Raw genomic sequence first — 17,712 nt, forward strand, 5'->3', positions numbered from 1 at the left:
CGGGGCCTCCTCCTCCCAGCCCGGCGGCGCCCGCCGCAGCTGGGGCTCAGTTGCTGCTGCCTCCGCTGTGGGTGGACATGGAGCCCCCGGACGCCTGGGCCGAGATGCGCAGGGCCCCGCGGCTGCTGGTGCTGGCGCTGCTGCTGGGGGCGCACCCAGGTATGCCGGGCTGGGAGCAGGGGGCGAGGGGGCCCCCCGGGGACCGAAGGGGAAAGGGACTTTTACCCACCCCAGGAAGCCAAACCTGGGGGACCCCAGGAAGGAGGGGTATGGGAGCATGCGGGGCGTCCGTCCCCGTGAGAGATCTGGGGACAGCCAGGCAGAGGCGCTGGGGACTCCAGAGCAGTGGTCGGAGACCCCCCGAGAAGTCAGAGCCCCTCCCACTGCAACGCCGGAGCTGGGACCCCAGCCCCTTTCTCCGCTGCCCCTGGATCTGGGTCCCAGGCCCCCTGCCCCCTCAGGCCCAGAGGTCCAGGCCCCTGGTGGCTGGCATGGCTTCCTCCCAGGGCCCAGGAGACCACAGCCCAGGGCGCTCCTCCCCGAAAGAGTCTCAAGTTTTGAGAGGACCGGGATCCTATAGCTAGGACCCAGGGATCACGGGCATCTGCGGGGTGCAGAGCCTGGACTCTCAAGAGCCCGCCTCCCTCGGGAAGGGCTGGAGCGCCAGCCCTGGACAGTGACCGAGAACCGAGTGTTTCCTAGTGGCAGTGCCCCTCCCGGGGCCCCAGATTAGCCCGCACACCTGTGAGGAAGTGGGAGGGGAGCCGGCCCTGCGGCCGGCAGCAGAGGGAGCGCGGAACTGGGGAGGAGCGGGCGATCCTTCCCCGCCGCCCTTGCTCTCCGCTGCTCAGCCCCAGCCTCGGCAGCGGCCTGGCCCCGTGCCCCCTCCCCTGGGACAGGCCTGGGCCAGAGGTGGGTGCCTGGGAATCCAGGCCGCTGGCACAAGCATAGCAAAATAGTGGGTCTCCAGGGGCAGGGATGGGCCAGGCTGGGGGTGGGGGGGAGGTTCTAAGAAATGAGAGCTGATGCCAGGATGCCAGCCCAGAGGGTGAGAGAGCGTGGTTTCCTGATGAGAGCAGCTCCCTCTGCCAGGATCTTGGGACAAGAGTCCAGGCCCCCAGCCCCTCCTCCCTCAGACCCAGGAGTCCAGGCCCCCAGCCGCTCCTCCCTCAGACCTAGGGGTCCAAGCCCCCAGCCCCTCCTCCCTCAGACCCAGGAGTCCAGGCCCCCAGCTCCTCCTCCCTCAGACCCAGGAGTCCAGGCCCCCAAGCCTCCTCCCTCAGACCCAGGAGTCCAGGCCCCCAGCCCTCCTCCCTCAGACCCAGGAGTCCAGGCCCCCAGCTCCTCCTCCCTCAGACCCAGGAGTCCAGGCCCCCAAGCCTCCTCCCTCAGACCCAGGAGTCCAGGCCCCCAGCCCTCCTCCCTCAGACCCAGGAGTCCAGGCCCCCAGCCCTCCTCCCTCAGACCCAGGAGTCCAGGCCCCCAGCCCTCCTCCCTCAGACCCAGGAGTCCAGGCCCCCAGCCCTCCTCCCTCAGACCCAGGAGTCCAGGCCCCCAGGTCCTCCTCCCTCAGACCCAGGAGTCCAGGCCCCCAGGTCCTCCTCCCTCAGACCCAGGAGTCCAGGCCCCAGCCCCTCCTCCCTCAGACCCAGGAGTCCAGGCCCCAGCCCCTCCTCCCTCAGACCCAGGAGTCCAGGCCCCCAGCCTCCTCCCTCAGACCCAGGAGTCCAGGCCCCAGCACATCCTCCCTCAGGACCTGGATGTAGGGCCTCAATCCTGTTGTGAGGTGATGCACCTTACCCCTTCCCCACCTTACCCCTTCCCTGCTCTATCCAAGAGGCAGGGGGGCCACGGGGCGAGTAGGGGGCTCTGGCGCCAGGCCGGGCATGTCTGAGCCAGCCTGTCCCTCCCACATTCCTGAAACCTGCCCAGCCCTGTCCCCCCCTCACCACCCCCACACACCCATCCGCCTCAGCTCCAGGCCCAGCCGCAGCCCATACCCCACCTCAGCCCCTCACTCGGGAGGGAGAGGCCCAGAGGCTGAGAGAGGCAGAGGCAGCCAGCGACGGTGGAACTAAGAGATGGAGCCCCAGGATGAGAGACACGGCAGAGATGGAGACTCTTAGCTCATGCCCCTGCGTGCCAGGCCCTGCGCAGGGCTGTGGAGGCAGAGGGATGAGCCAGCCCTGGCCCTGCCCTTGCCCTTGGGGGGTGTTTGGTTTAGTGGTAAAAGCAGGGACAGGTGATGCTCTTAGTGGTAAAAGCAGTGATGCCCCAGGAGGGCTGCCTGGAGGCCACTCAGGCCCTGTGTGGCCCGGGGGAGGAGCCCTTAGCTCTGCAAGTGGAGGGAGAGCTGGAGAGAAATGCTGGCCAGGTCTGAGTTCAGAGACACAGAGATGAGAGATGGGGGAGACAGGAGCGGCTGATGTGGGGGGGTGGTCCTGGACCCCTTTGTCCGGGGGAAGAGGTCTCGGTCCGGAGGGCTCTCCCATGGGTGGCCGTGGCCAGAGCCCTGTCGCTGTCCTGCAGGTGTCCAGGCGGGGATCCAGGTGTCCGTGGCCCCGCTGGTGGAGGTGATGCGGGGGGAGACCGTCACCCTGGACTGCACCCCTTTGGGGGACTATAACCAGTACCTGCTGAAATGGTTCCTGGTAAGTGCTTCGGGCTGGGGGCCAGGGGGTCCTGGAGGGGGTGGGGCTGAAAGCCAGAGCCCAGTGGGGCTGCAAACATTCCTTACTTCATCGGAATGGGAAGGGCCCTAAGAACGCCACCTCGCTGCCTTCCCATTCTGCAGCTGGGGAGACTGAGGCCAGCAAGAAAAGGCATCCTTTAGGCATCCTTTAGGTTCAGCTGGTGTCGGGGCCCGGCTGAGACGGGTCCCCCTTCAAAGTGCTGGCTCTTGAGAGAGAGAGAGAGAGAGAGAGAGAGAGAGAGAGAGAGAGAGCATCCGGAGACTGACACCAAGGATGCAGGACTGGGGGTGGGACTAAGAGAGAGAAAGAGGAAATACAAAGCAGAGAGAGGGTGGTAGAGGGAGAGAAATGGGAACCGAGTAAGACGGAGAAAGAGGGAGGCCGAGAGAGGAAAAGGTGACCACAGACAGGGAACAGGGGCGGGAGGGGCGGAGAGAGACAGAGGGACCCGAGAGAGAGGGAACCACGGGGAGAGAGCCCAGAGCAGCAGAAAGGAAGGGACATGGAGAGAGACGGACGCCGGGAAGGGCAGCCGGGCAGCCCTGAGCGGAGGCCCTCCCTGCCCGCAGGCCGACCGCTCCGGGGCCCGCCACCTCCTCGCCGAGGCCCAGGTGCAGGGCTCCGAGGTGACGCCCAGGGTGCACACCTCCCGGGGCCGCAGTCCCCCGTACCAGCTGCAAGGCCAGGGGCACCTGGTGCTGGTGGAGGCCCAGGTGAAAGACGAGCGGGACTACGTGTGCGTGGTGACGGCGGCGGCGGGCACCGCCGAGGCCACCTCGAGGCTCCAGGTGTTTGGTGAGTGTCTGTGGGCACCCGGGCGGGGAAGGGTGTGGGGCAGGGGAGAGCCGGGAAGGGGTTCCTGACCGTAACATCCCCCCACAGCAAAGCCAGAGACCACCGACGTCTCCCCCAACAGAGGGACACTGTCTGTGATGGATGACTTTGCCCAGGAGGTACCGCGGAGCGGCTCTGCCTCCGGGGTCCTAGGGGAAGGCAGGCTGGGGGCCTAGAATCCTGGGTCCTTGGGCCGTAAGGTTGGAGGGGCAGGAGCGCCGGACTCCTGCATCCCGGGGTGGGGCGGAGGGATGGGGGCCCAGAGCCCTGGATCCGAGTGGGGAGAACGTCTCAGGGAACAGGGTACCCGGCGATCCGAGTGCTGGCTCAGAGCCCCGGGCCTTGCCTGTGTCCTCAGATCGCCACCTGCCACAGCCGCAACGGGAACCCAGCCCCCCAGATCAAGTGGTACCGAAACGGGCAGCCCCTGCAGGTGCCCATGGAGGTGAACTCAAGTGAGCGGGGCAGGAGCCCGGCTGGCGGTGGGTGGGGTGGGGTGGGACGGAGCTGGCTGACACCCCTCCCTCCCTCCCTCCCTCCCAGACAGCTACATGACCAGCCGCACCGTGCGCGAGGCCTCCGGCCTGCAGTCTCTCACCAGCACCCTCTACCTGCGGGTCCACAAGGAGGACCGGGACGCCCGCTTCCACTGCTCGGCGCACTACAGCCTGCCCCAGGGCCAGCACGGCCGCCTGGACAGCCCGGCCTTCAGCCTCACCCTGCACTGTGCGTCCCCCCCGGCCCCCCCTCCCCGACCTTGGACTTCACACCTCACGGAGGCCTGACCCTCCAGCCAGCCTTGGCCCACACTCTGGCCCCCATCCCCTACCTTGTGCTGAACGATGACCTGAAGGAGTCCCACGAGCGCCACCTGACTTCTGACCCCCCCCCCCCCCGCCGCCCCATAGCACTCTGGGAGTTTAACGACCAAACGCTGTACGGCATCCTCCTGTACCGAACTGGGCCCCCAGATCTCACACTGACTGACCTGTCCTCCCTGCTTCCCCCTCAGATCCCACGGAGCACGTGCAGTTCTGGGTGGACAGCCCGTCCCCCACAGAGGGCTGGGTCCGCGAGGGCGACTCCGTCCAGCTGATCTGCCGTGGGGACGGCAACCCCATGCCCGAGTACATGTTTTATCGCCTACAGGTGACTGACCCCGTGGTTTCTTGGGAACCCTGACCTCTATGACATACTGACCCCCACCGATTCCTCGCCTGTCGCCTGGTGGCCCTGGCTTAGCAAGGAGCCTGGCCAGTGACCCAAGAGCTAACCCGACCTCTGCCCCCTGCCTTGAGGGGCTCTGACCTAACGTGACCCTCACCTGGAGACCCGACCTATCGGGATGCCTGGCTCTGACCCGGGAGGCCCCTGACGTAGCAGGACCCTGCTGCACCAGGTGGCTTCTGAGCCGGTGCCTCGTCCCTCGTCACCCAGGACCAGGAGGAGAAAATTCTGAGCACCAATCTCCACGGGAACTTCACCTTGGAGAGTGTGCAGCGGGACCAGAGCGGGACCTACGGCTGCAGAGTGTTAGACTACGACGCTGCTGAGGAGGCTGAGCTCTCCCAGGCGCTGGAGCTGCGCGTGGCCTGTGAGAGCCCGGGGAGAACCTGGAGGGGGGTCCTGGCACTGGCAGTCCCCTCCCCTCCACCCTCCCCCTCCCCCAGTCCTGCCTCCAAATGTGCAGTCCCTGTTTGGATCCCAAATGCCTCCCTCCCCCTGGGGACCCTGCCCCAGTCCCCTCTAAACTCCCACACCAGGCAGCCAGAGAGCCCTTTCCAAAGCACAGACCTGACCTTCCCCTTGCTCCAGAACCTGCCATGGCTCCCCAGTGCCCTCTGGGAAAGCCCAGGTGCCTCACCATGCCCACCTGCTTGGTTTCACCTGTGGCTGACCCTGCTCCCCCCACCAAGGCATTTTCCTCATCCTACCCAAGCTTCTCTCATCCCCATGATCACTCCTTGTCCTTCTACAGCCATTTCTGACCAGTCTCTTGGGTCCGTCTTCTAAGAGGCCTCCTCAGGGCCCCTTGCCCCCCAGCCCTGTGCAAAGGCTCTGCTCCTCCACGGCACGCCTTCTGCCTCCCTTTCTGGAGCTAGACCCTGGGCCCGATGGTGGTGACCCATCTGTGAACAAGTCAGCCCAGTCCCCACCTTCCCGGAGCTCCTGGCCCAACAGGGGAGACCGAGGGCAAATGCCACACAAGACGCTTAGGGGTGGCAATCCTACACCGGCAGGGACTCGTGCAGAACGATGGGATAAGGAATTGGCTGGGCGAGCAAGGAACCGTTTGGGGGTGTTGGCAGGCTGCATCCCCAGGAAGCAGATTTTGCCGTGGAGATCTGAAGGCAGGAAGTTTACGAGGAGTGCCTTGGCATCCACGTCTACGAGGGGCGGGGAGGGGAAGGAAGCCGGATTGGGCAGAGGGAAAAGTTGGGCTGACGTCTAAGAAGGCCTTGGTTGGCCCCACAGGGCACTTGGAAGCTGGGGCGAAGGGGCCTGGCTTTTGTACCCCCACCTCAACTCGTCATGGACCATCGGCTGCCTGAGGAAGGGGCATGACCTTGAGCGAGGGGGCTCTGGGCAGCTGAGGCAGTTCCCGGAAAGGGCTGACAGCTGAGGGCTGACAGCTGATGGCCCTCTCAACAGCTGAAGGAGAGAGCTGAGTGGCCACCCCAGGGGGTTAGCGCAGCCTCTCTGAGAAGGGGACATTTGAGTAAGAAATCATAGAATGGGGTCAGAAATGCAAAGAGGCAGAGGAAGAGCACTCCAGGTAGAGGGAACAGCAAATGCAAAGGTCCTGCGGCAGGACCCAGGTTGGTGTGCTGGAGAAAAACAGGAAGCGGGCAGGGTAGCTGGAGCTCAGGGGGCAAGAAAGGAGGGTGGGAGAGGAGGTCAAGGAAGAGGTCAGGGGTCACACCAGGAGGACCTTCTGGCTTTGTCAAGGGATTTGGCCTCTAGGCCAAGGGTGCTCCCTTCCCATTGGTCCTGGCCGCCCACCCCCATTGTCCCCATCCCAGCCTGCCCCTACCCCCAAACCTTCAACCAGCAGCTTGAGGGCCCGGGTGCGACTAAGGAGGGGGACCGTGGGGAACCACTGTGGGATTTTAAGCAGAGGGAAGGGCTGACCAGTGTGTTTTGAAAAGATCCTTCTAGCTGCTCAGAGGACCAGAGTCCAGCCCCGCAGGGAGGCCAGTGAGGAGGCGGCTGCGGTGGTCAAGGCAGCTGGACTTGGGGTTCAGAAATGGACAGAAGTAGAAAGACCCGTTTTGGGGGGCAGAGCAGAGAAAGACTTGATGAAGGATTGGGCAGCGGGGAGGAGAAGGCAGGGGTTTGGGTGGAGAGTTACAGAAGAAACAACTCACACCTCCAAGGTTGTCCATGAACCTTGGGCCCCAACATCGGCTCTGGGGAAAGTGGTCCAGGTTAGACTCCCAGATCTGGGCTCGAGGTTTGGCCCGACGGCAGAGCGGAGCGTTCACGGAGATGGGGAGAACAATGAGGGGCGCTTGGCATTCTCTGCTGACTACGGTGCATTCACGTCTGTACCCACAAAAGCCCTTGAGCGCCCCTAACCAACGTGGTGAGGGTCCCGGAAGGTGACCGTCTGTACCCCCCTCCAGACCTGGACCCCATTGAGCTCAGCAACGAGGAGGAGCTTTCCTTACCCCGGAACAGCAGCGTCACCGTGACCTGCTCCGTGCAAGGCCTGCCCACCCCTGCTCTACGCTGGACCAAGGTGAGAGGGAAAGGAGACCCCCAACTGCGGGACCCCCTCCCTCCCAACACCGCCTCCCCTTCTCTCATGGTCCACCTGGCCTCTTCTCCCCTCCCTCACCCTCCAGGATGCGGTCCGCCTGGTGGATGGCCCCACGCTCTCGCTCAGTTCCATCACCTTCAATTCCGCCGGCACCTACCTATGCGAGGCCTATACGCCCACCGTCCCCCTCCTTAGTCGCACCCGGGCCCTCAAGCTGCTGGTTGAAGGTTTGGGGGTAGGGGCAGGCTGGGATGGGGACAATGGGGGTGGGCGGCCAGGACCAATGGGAAGGGACCACGGCCGGACCTCTGTCTCCTGCTCTGTTCCTCTCCCCTCTCTCCTTCTCTGACTCGCTCTCCTCTTTCCCCGCTGTGCCTCCTGCTCACGCCCTCCCTCCCCACCACCCACAGGGGTACCCGACTTAAAGCCGGAGAAAATTCACCCCCAGTCAGGGGGCAGCTGGAGAGAAGGAGATGAAGTCAGGCTGGTCTGCTCTGCCCGTGGCTACCCAGAGCCCAAATTCCTCTGGAGCGAAAAGGGCGACAGCGTAAGGGACTCTCACCTCCACCCTCCAGGCCACAGGCACACTCTCCAAGTTCCCAGGGGACACGGACGCCAGCACTGTGTCCCCTCTCCTGCTTCCTGAGGGACTGGACGTCACCTCTGCCCTCACCCCAGCCCTTGATCCCATGGGCCCAGGCCTGACCCAAGTCTCCACAGTCCACAGAGCCGGTGCCCGGCGGGCAGGGCTGGGTGAGCAGCTCCCTGACCCTCAAGTTGACCAATGCCATGAGCCAACACGGCGTCTCCTGTGAGGCCTCCAACCCCTACGGGAGCGCCCAGCACGTCTTCTACTTCGGCCCTCGTGAGTAACCGCGGTGGCGGGACAGGAGCCGTGGGGCAGTGGAGAGCTGCTGGCCGAGCTCCCCCCAACCCCCGTCTTGTCCCCGCAGTGGCCCCCCAGACCTCCCAGGCCGGAGTAGCTGTCATGGCCGTGGCCGTCAGCGTAGGCCTCCTGCTCCTCGTCGTTGCTGCCTTCTATTGCATGAGACGCAAGGGGCGCCCCGGCTGCTGCCGAAAGGGGGAAAAGGGGGCTCCGTGAGTGACCTTGCCACCTCAGAATTGACCTCTGTAACCCAACCCCATCCCTAGGTCTAACTCTGACCTCAGCCCCAAACCCTTGCCCATGACCAACCTCAGTAGCATCCTCTCCTCAACTCCAAACCCAAATACAGTGCAGTCCCGTCTCTAACCTCAAACCTAGTCCATAGCCATCCCCTCCCCCATCTTCATCCCCAACTACAACAGCCTCATCCAACTCACTCTCATCCTCAAACCCACCCATAAGCCCAATTTAGCACCATCCCTAATCTCTCCAACCCCAATCTCGTCCCCACCTCCAATTCCAACCCTAATATAACCACCACCAAAACACAGCTTAACCCCATATGGATCCCAGTCTCCTCTCCAACCCTGATCTCATCCTCATCCCCACATCCAACCCCACCTCCAGGCCCAATCCTCCCCTCATCCCCAAACCCATCCCATCTAACCTCCTCTCCAATCCGACCATATCCCCATCTTCAACCTCCACATAACCATCCCATCTCCAACCTCCATCCCAACCACACCCCTGACTCCTTGAACTCTGAGCTCCGACTTCTTCCCCGATCCCAACCACATCCCAGCTCCAACCCACAACCAGCACCAAACCCAGCTTCAACCTCATCCCCATCCCCAAGGCCCTCCAACCCACCTCATTCCCATTCCTAACACCAAACCCACCCCTATTTTACCTCATCTCCCACCCCCATCACATGGCCACCCTCAACTCCAATCCATAGCCTCCCCATACCTGCCCCAGGGCTGACCCCAACTACAATACCATCTCCAACTCCAGCAGCATCTTTGACCTCTCACCCCAACTCATCCCTAACCCCAATGCATTATCATCCCCTCCCCATCCCCAACCCCATTCCCACCCACCCTCCGAGTCTATCTCCATCCAATACAGCCCCATCCCCAGTGCCTTCCCCAGCTGGGACTACCTCCAACGTGCTGCCTCTTCTCCCCAGGCCACCTGGGGAGCCAGACCTGAGCCATTCAGGGTCCCAGCGGCCCGAGCAGACAGGCCTTCTCATGGGAGGTGCCTCTGGAGGAGCCAGGCGTGGCAGTGGGGGCTTTGGAGATGAGGTGGGTGAGGCCTGGGCACCCTGGTGAGAAGGGACCGGCTTGGGGGGGCGGGCAGCCTCCCCGGGCACAGGCTGACCTTTCCACTTTCTCCCCAGTGCTAAGCCTGAGGGCCTCCAGGAGGCAGTCATCGGACACAACCTGGAGTTGCAGGCATCAGAGAACCAGCCCTGCTCACGCCCTGCCCTCCCCCGCCTTCCCGGCCTGCCCTCTTCCCTCTCCGGCCCTCCCTTCCTTCCTCTGCAGGCTGGGCAGGGACCTACAGACACTGCTGGGAGGAAGGGAGGGTGCGCTGGCTCGTGGGTGGGAGGGGACCTTCCTCCAGAGAGTATGACTCTCCCAGGCCCCAGAATAGCTTCTGGACCCAAGCCTGGGGCCCGGCCTGGGACGAGGCTCTGAGGGTCGGCTAACCGAGGCTATTTTTACCTCCTGCCTCCATTGCTGGTCCCCCACCTGACGTCCTGCTGCATAGTCTGACACTGGATCCCCACCCCTGCTCCGCCCCCTCATCGTGGACACTGGAGTCTGGAATAAATGCTGTCTGTCACTTCGACACCATCCTGTGGCCGGAGCCTGCTCTGGGGGAGGAGAAGGGGCGCAGGTGATGCTCCCCTCCCCACTGCTCCTCCGCCCCCTCGCAAGATCTGGGAGAGATCTGACGTCATGGAGAAAGAAATGAGAGAGAGAGAGAGAGAGAGAAAGCAGAGGGTGACTCAGCCGGCCGAGGATGGAAGAAAGAGATGCCGGGGGTCGAAAGGGCGCTGAGCGAGGCCCCTGAGGACCAGTGCCTGCTTGGCGGGTGGGGCGCTGTCCCCTTAAGTAAAAGTTCCCAGACTCTCTTGCCAGCGCCCTAGAGGGAATTAACACTGGGAGAGGAAAACCGCTCTGAGCTGTAGACGGGATGGAATTCGAGATGGAACTGCCTCCTCTGGGGATGGCATCATTCCTGCAGCTGCGGGAGGAGGGGTGGCTTGGAGGGACCCAGCCCGAGGGGCCTGGGGCAGAGAGAAGAGAAGGCAGGAGCAGCGAGGCCCGCTAGAGAGACTTACTGAGGAAGAGGGATTTGAAAGAGGGGTGGAAAGACCTGGGGGAGAGGGGGAGCCAAGGAGGGCCAGGCTGGGGCAGCTCAGAGATGAGAGCCCTAGAGTCAGACGGATAGAAAGATTTCGGGAGAGGGAGGCAGAGACGGTCAAGTAGAGACAAAGGGAAACACAGAAAGAATGGGAGGCCGAGAGATCAGGACAGCCCAGAAGCAGGGGTGGAGGTGGGCATGCTGACCCCGAGCCCATCACCCGGAGATAAATGACGCCCAGGGAGGCTGCTGGGAGGAGGGAGCGGGAGCACCCCTGTGCGACCCATGCACGGAGGTCTCCGCGCTCAGAAGCCTCTGATCTCAGCAAGTGGCTCCACCTCGCCGTCCTCAGTTTGCTCGGCCACAAAATGGACAAAGTGGGATCTCGTGGCCCAGGGAACTCCGCGCGAGCCGATGGAAGCCTGGCGGGGGATGGAGCCGCCTGCCCAGCAGCCGAGCAGAGGCGCTCACCAGTCTGACTCAGATGCTCCCATTCCATGGTTGCTTGAATCCGTTTAAAACAAATGCAAGAAGCACAAAGAGATGGGCCAGGTTAACACACTTAGCTCGGGGCACCAGCGATCCAGGGTCCCCGGCACCTGCGTTCTGGGGTGCGCATGGCTCCGTGTCCGGTCTCTCTCACACCGTGATGTGATTTCAACCCTCAGAGGAGAAGGGGAGCCAGAGGGGTCTGCGCCTGGAAGGTGCCAGGGTCACGCATGACCTGGGCACGGGGCTCCTGGAACAGAGCCGGGTCGCCAGCGGGGAAGCCCCTTAAGGGTGCGTGGAACTTGGGGCTTACTCCATCCTTACCTCCTTCCCACCCATGTTTAGCTCACAGTCTTCATATGTCTAACAGGCCTCATGAGTTGCTTCTTAATAGCCGATCTTGGTTCACCTGTCTCCTTATCCGTGTGGCTTTATTGTTTTCTCTGTAACAGAATTGAATATTCTTTTTTGGGGAAAAAATACAGCAGACACACACACAGAGGGTCATAGTGTGATTGGGAGAATTTGATGGACAACAGTGGGAAGCGTTTAGTACAAAGCCTGGCACAAAGGATGTGCTCAGGACATGTTTACTAGTGGTATTCTTACCCACGGGAGATGGAGGGACAGAGGAAGGAGCCAGGTGGAAAGAGAGCCCATTCTAAGAACAGACTTTGGTGAGAGGGGATGTGAGGAGCTGGAGGGGTAGGGAGCAGATGTCTGGAGGAAGGGGAGAAAGGAGACTCCAGGGAGGAAGGGGTTCTCGGCCAGCACCTGGTCCCCAAGTTAATGAGGGGAACGTCCAGGCCCACCTCCCAGGAGGGCAGACATTTGCATAGGATCCCTCATCTGCATAGCATCCCAGCACATTTGCATGCAAATGGCAGCCTGAGCCCTCCTCAATCTGACCCCTCCTCCCACCTTGGCTGAGGGTCTGGGGGGAGGGGGAGGGGAAAGAGGTAAACTACAGGATCTGGGGCTCCAGGAAGCCAAGGCAAGTTTAGAGTAGACGCCCCTTGCTCATCCGCCGCCTTCTGTGGCTCCCTATTGCTCTCAGGAGCAGGAGCCACCCTTCGCCTGACATTCAGGACCCTCACACCATCCGTTACTCGCTCTCACAGATGTCCCCACCTGTGCCTTTGTGACTTGACTACTCCCTCACCTGGAAGGTCCCCCCCCCCCCCCCCCCCTGTGACAAAGCTTGCCCTGTCCTTCAAAGCTTGCACATCTTGAAGGATTCTGGAAAGTGTTCACTCCCCTTCCCCTGCCCTTGGGACTTTACAAGAATCCTGTACCTCTTCTGAACCTATATAGACTTTTATTAGTAAGAATGTGTTTGGTTGCAAATGACCCCAAAAATGTGTAAGTGAAAAGGAAAAGTTATTCCCTCATGACAGGAATATCAAAGGCTGACTACCTTCAGGCATAGCTGGACCCGGGGGCTCACCTAGTCTTCATCAGAAAGCTGCCCTTTTCCATGTCTCAGTTCTGTTGTCCTCCATGCCCAGGCAGGGTCTTTTGTGCCAGATTTCTACCCTACCAGCTTAGCCTCCTCCCCCCCTCCTACTAGTTCTAGCAAAAGCCTCAGGGGGCTAATTCTCATTGATCAGGAATGGGTCCCCGCACCCTCATCCCTGAACCAATCCTTGTGGTCAGGGCATCAAATGATCTGACTGGCCAGGACTGGATCAGGCTCACTCTGAACCATTAAGGATTCAGTAGGGATTTTCCATAAGGAAATAAGTGGGCCCTAGCTGGTTTGGCTCAGTGGATAGAGCATCGGCCTGTAGACTGAAGGGTCCTGGGTTCGATTCCAGTCAAGGGCACATGCCTGGGTTGTGAGCTCGATCCCCAGTGGGGGGCCTGCAGGAGGCAGCCGATCATCATTGATTCTCTCCCATCATTGATGTCGCTATCTCTCTCGTCCTCTCCCTTCCTCTCTGAAATCAATAAGAAATATATTTCAAAAAGAAAGAAAACTGGGGTGGGGTGGCGTGGGGTCGGGGAGAAGGGAGCTGAAAGAGGTTGCTGGGCAGGTAAAAGACAGTTGCCCACGGGACACCCTGGGGGTTGTGGGCGCTGCCTCCCGCGCTGTAGGAAATCTGCATATTCCTACAACTTGGCGCCAGCTCCACAGCTCCTTCAGATGCCTTTGGCCCTGGGCCCCTACCTCCTCGTGGTTATGACTCTTCAGTGAAGTGCCATCTCTGGGACTTGTTGACACTGGAAGTTGGCTCCCCAGGCATGGGACCCACCTAGTCCTTTGTCAACAGAACCGCAGTGCTCAGCCTTAAACGTGCTACTGGGGGCGGGGGGGGGGGGGGCGCGGGGGGAGGTGAAACTCCTGCCTACTCTCCTGGGGTTTGCCTCCTGGCCTCCCCTGTGCCCAGGAGAACAGCACGGAGAGCTGAGCCTGGAGGAGAGTGGGTACGCAGGGGCCTCCCAGGAAGAAATCTCTTGGAGACTAGCTATTTTGCTCAAGGGAGACATGGGGGCCCAGAATTTTACAAAGCAAGTTAGTAGCAAAGCTGCCAGTAAAACGCAGAGATCCTGGGGTAGGCAGGTAGACAGACGTGAGCAGGAGCCGGGCAAGGCCAGATGTAGAAGGTCACCAGGGCGGAGAGCCCCAGGCGCCCGGCTAGGGAAACAAGGTTACGCCCCCAGGGTAACCTTGCCTCCCCCTCCGTATCGCTGGTCCTTCGGTTCGGACCCCCTGACTTTTCCTCCCTGAAGACGACATGTAGGCCTCCGTTGTACTTCAGCTCCAGGCTCAGAAAAGAAGCAACACCAGACAGGCGAAGGCTGCCTCAGGACGCGCTGCATTGACTAACGGCCCCCTGCCCTGGCACCCACCCATCAGGGGCGACCAGGACCCCGAATGAGCACACCTGGAAAACGATGAATAGTCTGCCGAAACTCTCTCTTGAGACCTATCCCAAGGTTCCCACCTGCAAGAGAGAAATAAAACCTTTCAAGACAAAAGATCCAGCAGGTGCTCTCCCTCTGGGGAGCATACCCCCCGCCATTCCCTCCCCCCACTTCTTCCCCGGCAGGCACCTGTCTTCTAAACTCTAAGAGGCCCCATGAGTCTTGCAACCAGGGGAGCAATGGGCAGCGGCAGCTGGTCCTGGGCTAACCCCAGGGGCCTGTCTCCAAGCCCCCCGACTTCCCTCTGACTTCCCAGTGAGCCACAGCAGCCCGGCCTGTCTCTCCGGCTGCTGCTTCGAAGCTAAGCCCTTCCTGGGGTCCCTGTCCTGGGTGTGCTTTTGCTGCGGCCAATACAGTCTCGCTTGCTCTGCCGCATTTTGTCTCTTGGCTGGATTTTTGCCTTCGTGCAGACAAGAACCGAGGTCTCGTCGTCTTGCCGGTAACAGTGCTGGCCCTCTGGTCTGGCCCCAGATTGGGGAAAGAAGGACACAGAGATCTAGAGCACATTTATTATGCACTTACTTGCCCAGCCAACCTCACGCTAGGCTGTGCCAAGCCTGAGGTACACATTATCGAGAGGTCCCAGCCTGCCCTTCCTTGCTGGGGAGCTTGGAGAAACCTACGCAGGGCCCAGTGTCCTTTTTTCAGTGAAACGGGGATCATGCGAGTGGCCCCTTCATGGGGTTCTTAGGAGAAATTAACTGAGAGAAGTCAGTCAGTTCTGGATCTGCCAGTTTGTAACTCGGTGACTTTGAATCGAGTCACTTCGTTTCTCTGTGCCGCGATTTTCTTATCCCTTAGGGTGCTGTGTGGGTTATACGCCATCATAGAGCACACAAGCCTACAAGCACACATAGTAAGTGCCAAATACATTTATTAGCAGTATTATTACCAAGACAGGAATGCCGCTCAATAAGAGTCTCCGCTAGGTGAGCTTCAGGGAAGAGAGTTCAGGTGTATGGAGGATGGGGCGCGAGGGAAAAATCTAAGGGGTCCGCTTTGCTAGGGAGCCCCAAGCATCTGTTCCCAGCTGATCAGCTCAGCGCCTTAGAGGCACTGGAACGGAGGGATTACAGGCGCTCAGTGGCATCCCCTCCCTCGGCCTTCTGGCTTCCCGCCCTCACCCAGACGAGCTAGGCGGCCTCACCAGCTCCCCCGGGGCAGCCCATGGAATGTGAAGAGGTAGGTGGGGTTGGGGAGGAGCGGGAGCCTCCGGGGAGAGACAAAGGGGCAGAGTCAGAGCGGGAGACGCGAAGAGACGCGAGGAGGCAGGGAAGATAGGGAAGTGGGACAAGGACGCCGGGAGTGGCAGGCGGTGCCTGGAGGCCCGACCCTGGCTCAGCCCCGCGGAGAAAGCGGAGCGCGGGGGTCGGTCTGTGCTGCCCCCTGGCGGGCGGGCGCAGGAAGGAGGCGGTGCGGACCAGATGGAGGAGGACGTGGGGATGCACCGGGAGCAGAAAACAGAGACAAGGGCAGAGACATCGAGAGAGACACAGAGAGAAGCGAGACACCGAAAGAGAGACACGCATAGAGACAGGGGCAGGAACAGACACAGAAAGAGACAGACATGGAGACAGAGGCAGAGACACAGAGACAGAGTCGAAGGGATGGAGACACACAGGACCCAGTGAAACAGAAACAGAGATAGGAAGACACAGGGAGTCCAGAAACACAAAGCGACACCAAGACGTGAGACATGAAAGACCCAAGAGATAGGGAAATACGGAGACGCAAAGATAGTGAGAGACACAAAGACGGAGGCACTGAGAAACACAGAGAAATCTAGAAAGAAACGATGCAGCGACTCCCAGAGTCCGAGGTAGAGGTTAGGAAGAGAAGAGGCCACTCTGAGAAGCGCCCCCACAACGGGAGACAGACACACAGCGAGGGGCGAGAGCAGAAGTCGAAAGGCGGGGACGGGGATGGGGGTCTTGGCGCCAGGGCGGGGCTCCAGAGGGGGCGAGCCTATGAGAACCCGCGAGCCTCACGCAGGTGTGGCCGGAGGGCCAGGACCTCCGCTGAAGTGGGCGGGGTCAGAGCTGTGGGCGGGGCTAAGACCAGGCCACGGGCTCTCGGGAAGGAGAAGCTACAACACAGAGAGGGTGGGCGGGGCGGGGTCTCACGAGGCGGGGGCGGGGCCTCACGGGAGGGCGGGGCCTCATGGAGGGGGGAGGGGAGGGGGGAGGGCGGAGGGCGGGGGGCGGAGACAGGCGGGAGCTCCGAGTGTCTGGACCGCAGTGGAGCCCCCCGTAGACGGAGAGCGAAGCTCCTGGGGAGAAGGGGCGTGGTTAGAGCCCCAGGGGGAGAGGTTTGAACACCCGAAAGGGTTAGAGAATTCGGGGGGGGGGGCCGATCATCGACTCCCGGAGGAGCGACCGTGGAATCCAGAGGGGCGGCAGGTGTGGAATCGTGGGAGGGGGCGGTGCAGAATGCGGGGCGGGGAGTGTAGGATTCTGGGAAGCGGAGGGTCAGGGAACTAGGAGGGCGGGGCGTGCTTCCCGGGGAGGGACTATTTGGAATCCCAGGAGGGGGCGGAGCCGGGGCCGAGTCTCGGCGGGGCTGGGCTGGGGCTGGGGCTGGGGCAGGGAAGGGGGCGGGTCCTGTGACGTCGTTCTAACAGCCAGAAAGAAGCTAGCGGCCGGGGGGCACGGAGCCGGGAGAGCCGGGACCGAGATCGAAGCCGGGAGACAGGAACGCTGCGGGAACCGGCCGGGAGCCGGAGCCCCTCAGGCACCTGCTGGTTCGCCCAGGCGATTGGTGCACGCAGAGTGGTCCGCAGGCCCCCGCCCCTCCCCGGGCCCCCCATGGCCCGGGCCGCAGCCCTCCCGCCGTCGAGACCGTCTCCGACTCTGCCGCTGCTGCCGCTGCTGCTGCTGCTGCTCCGAGAAGCCGGTGAGCGACCGTAGGCGCGCCCCTCCCGCGCGGACCCAGCCCCTCCCCGCCTTCCGAGGGGGGAGCCTGAGCCCCCTTCCCACCCCTCCCCCAATGCACCGAGCCCCCGTCTTGCGCGCCCCTTTCCGGACCGGCCCCGCCGACTCAGACCGCACCCCCCCTCCTCGGAGTGAGACTCCGACCCTCCCCTCTCTGCCTCCCCCTCCTCTTAATCCCAACTCCCCAACCTTCGCCGGACTCCCGTCCCCCCCTACCCCGTCCTCAGGCTCTGATCTGATCTGAGGCCGAAAGGGTTAAAACCGGGGCCTCTCGCCCCCTCCCCACCCCGCGCCGTTCGGTTAATCTGGATCTGGATATCCGTCCTCGCTTCCTCCCTCAGGAATGTCTCCCACTCCCCCTAGCTGGAGGGTCGCGGAGACGAGGCGAGATCAGCCCCCCTATTTTTTTTGTTTTCCCAGGACTGGGCCTCTGAGGCCCTGGGAATGTTGAGGGCACGGGCCTCGAGAGGGGCGGGGAGCTGGACTTTCGGTCCCGTGGAGAGGCAGAGATGGGAGTTGGGGCGACCTGGGGAGGGCCTTCCGGGAGCTCCAGGACTCCAGGAAAATGAGGGGCTGGGAGCTCTGTCTTCTGGGCCTCAGGGAGAAGGAAGGCGAGGGGCTATGCCTGCTGGGGTTCTGGTAGAATTTGGGGGGGGGGGAGGAGCTCAAATTCGTGGGTTCTAGACTAATTGTGAGCAGGAGCCTCTGCCCCCTTGGTCCTCGGGAGAATTGGGGGTGGCTGCAAGAGGCCGCCTCTCTGGCTTGGGCTTCCGATTTAACTGTGGGCTTTAGACTGTGTCCTGAGGTCCAGAC

At 62.1% G+C, this 17,712-nt stretch overlaps 2 protein-coding genes across 4 annotated transcripts in view; both read left to right on the forward strand.

The window, feature by feature from the left end:
* Positions 1-11,461, forward strand: BCAM (basal cell adhesion molecule (Lutheran blood group)). The gene is made up of 15 exons (XM_079759459.1): positions 1-159; positions 2,530-2,651; positions 3,263-3,488; positions 3,576-3,646; positions 3,886-3,982; positions 4,071-4,253; positions 4,540-4,676; positions 4,965-5,121; positions 7,154-7,269; positions 7,376-7,517; positions 7,701-7,837; positions 8,011-8,155; positions 8,244-8,388; positions 9,366-9,483; positions 9,579-11,461. Exons 1-15 carry the CDS (start codon positions 78-80, stop codon positions 9,582-9,584), a joined length of 1,884 nt encoding a protein of 627 aa, XP_079615585.1. The 5' UTR covers positions 1-77; the 3' UTR covers positions 9,585-11,461.
* Positions 11,462-16,266: 4,805 nt separating this feature from the next.
* NECTIN2 (nectin cell adhesion molecule 2) overlaps positions 16,267-17,712 on the forward strand; it is a 30,088-nt gene continuing 28,642 nt past the window's right edge. The window contains exons 1-2 of one of the 3 annotated variants that reach the window (XM_079759460.1): positions 16,267-16,368; positions 16,590-16,861. In XM_079759460.1, coding sequence (XP_079615586.1) covers positions 16,774-16,861 — 88 coding nt within the window. In that variant the 5' untranslated portion in view covers positions 16,267-16,368; positions 16,590-16,773. The remainder of the gene's footprint in view (positions 16,369-16,589; positions 16,862-17,712) is intronic. The other 2 variants (XM_079759461.1, XM_079759462.1) reach the window with 2 other exon arrangements.

This window comes from Cnephaeus nilssonii (assembly GCF_951640355.1).
Source record: "Cnephaeus nilssonii genome assembly, chromosome: 20".
Classification (NCBI taxonomy): Eukaryota; Metazoa; Chordata; class Mammalia; order Chiroptera; family Vespertilionidae; genus Cnephaeus; species Cnephaeus nilssonii.

Coding starts and splice junctions, on each gene's coding strand:
- BCAM (XM_079759459.1), top strand. CDS start 78: ATGGAGCCCCCGGACGCCTGGGCCGAGATGCGCAGGGCCCCGCGGCTG. Junction 3,489..3,575: donor CTCGAGGCTCCAGGTGTTTG/GTGAGTGTCTGT, acceptor ATCCCCCCACAG/CAAAGCCAGAGACCACCGAC. Junction 4,254..4,539: donor CTTCAGCCTCACCCTGCACT/GTGCGTCCCCCC, acceptor CTTCCCCCTCAG/ATCCCACGGAGCACGTGCAG.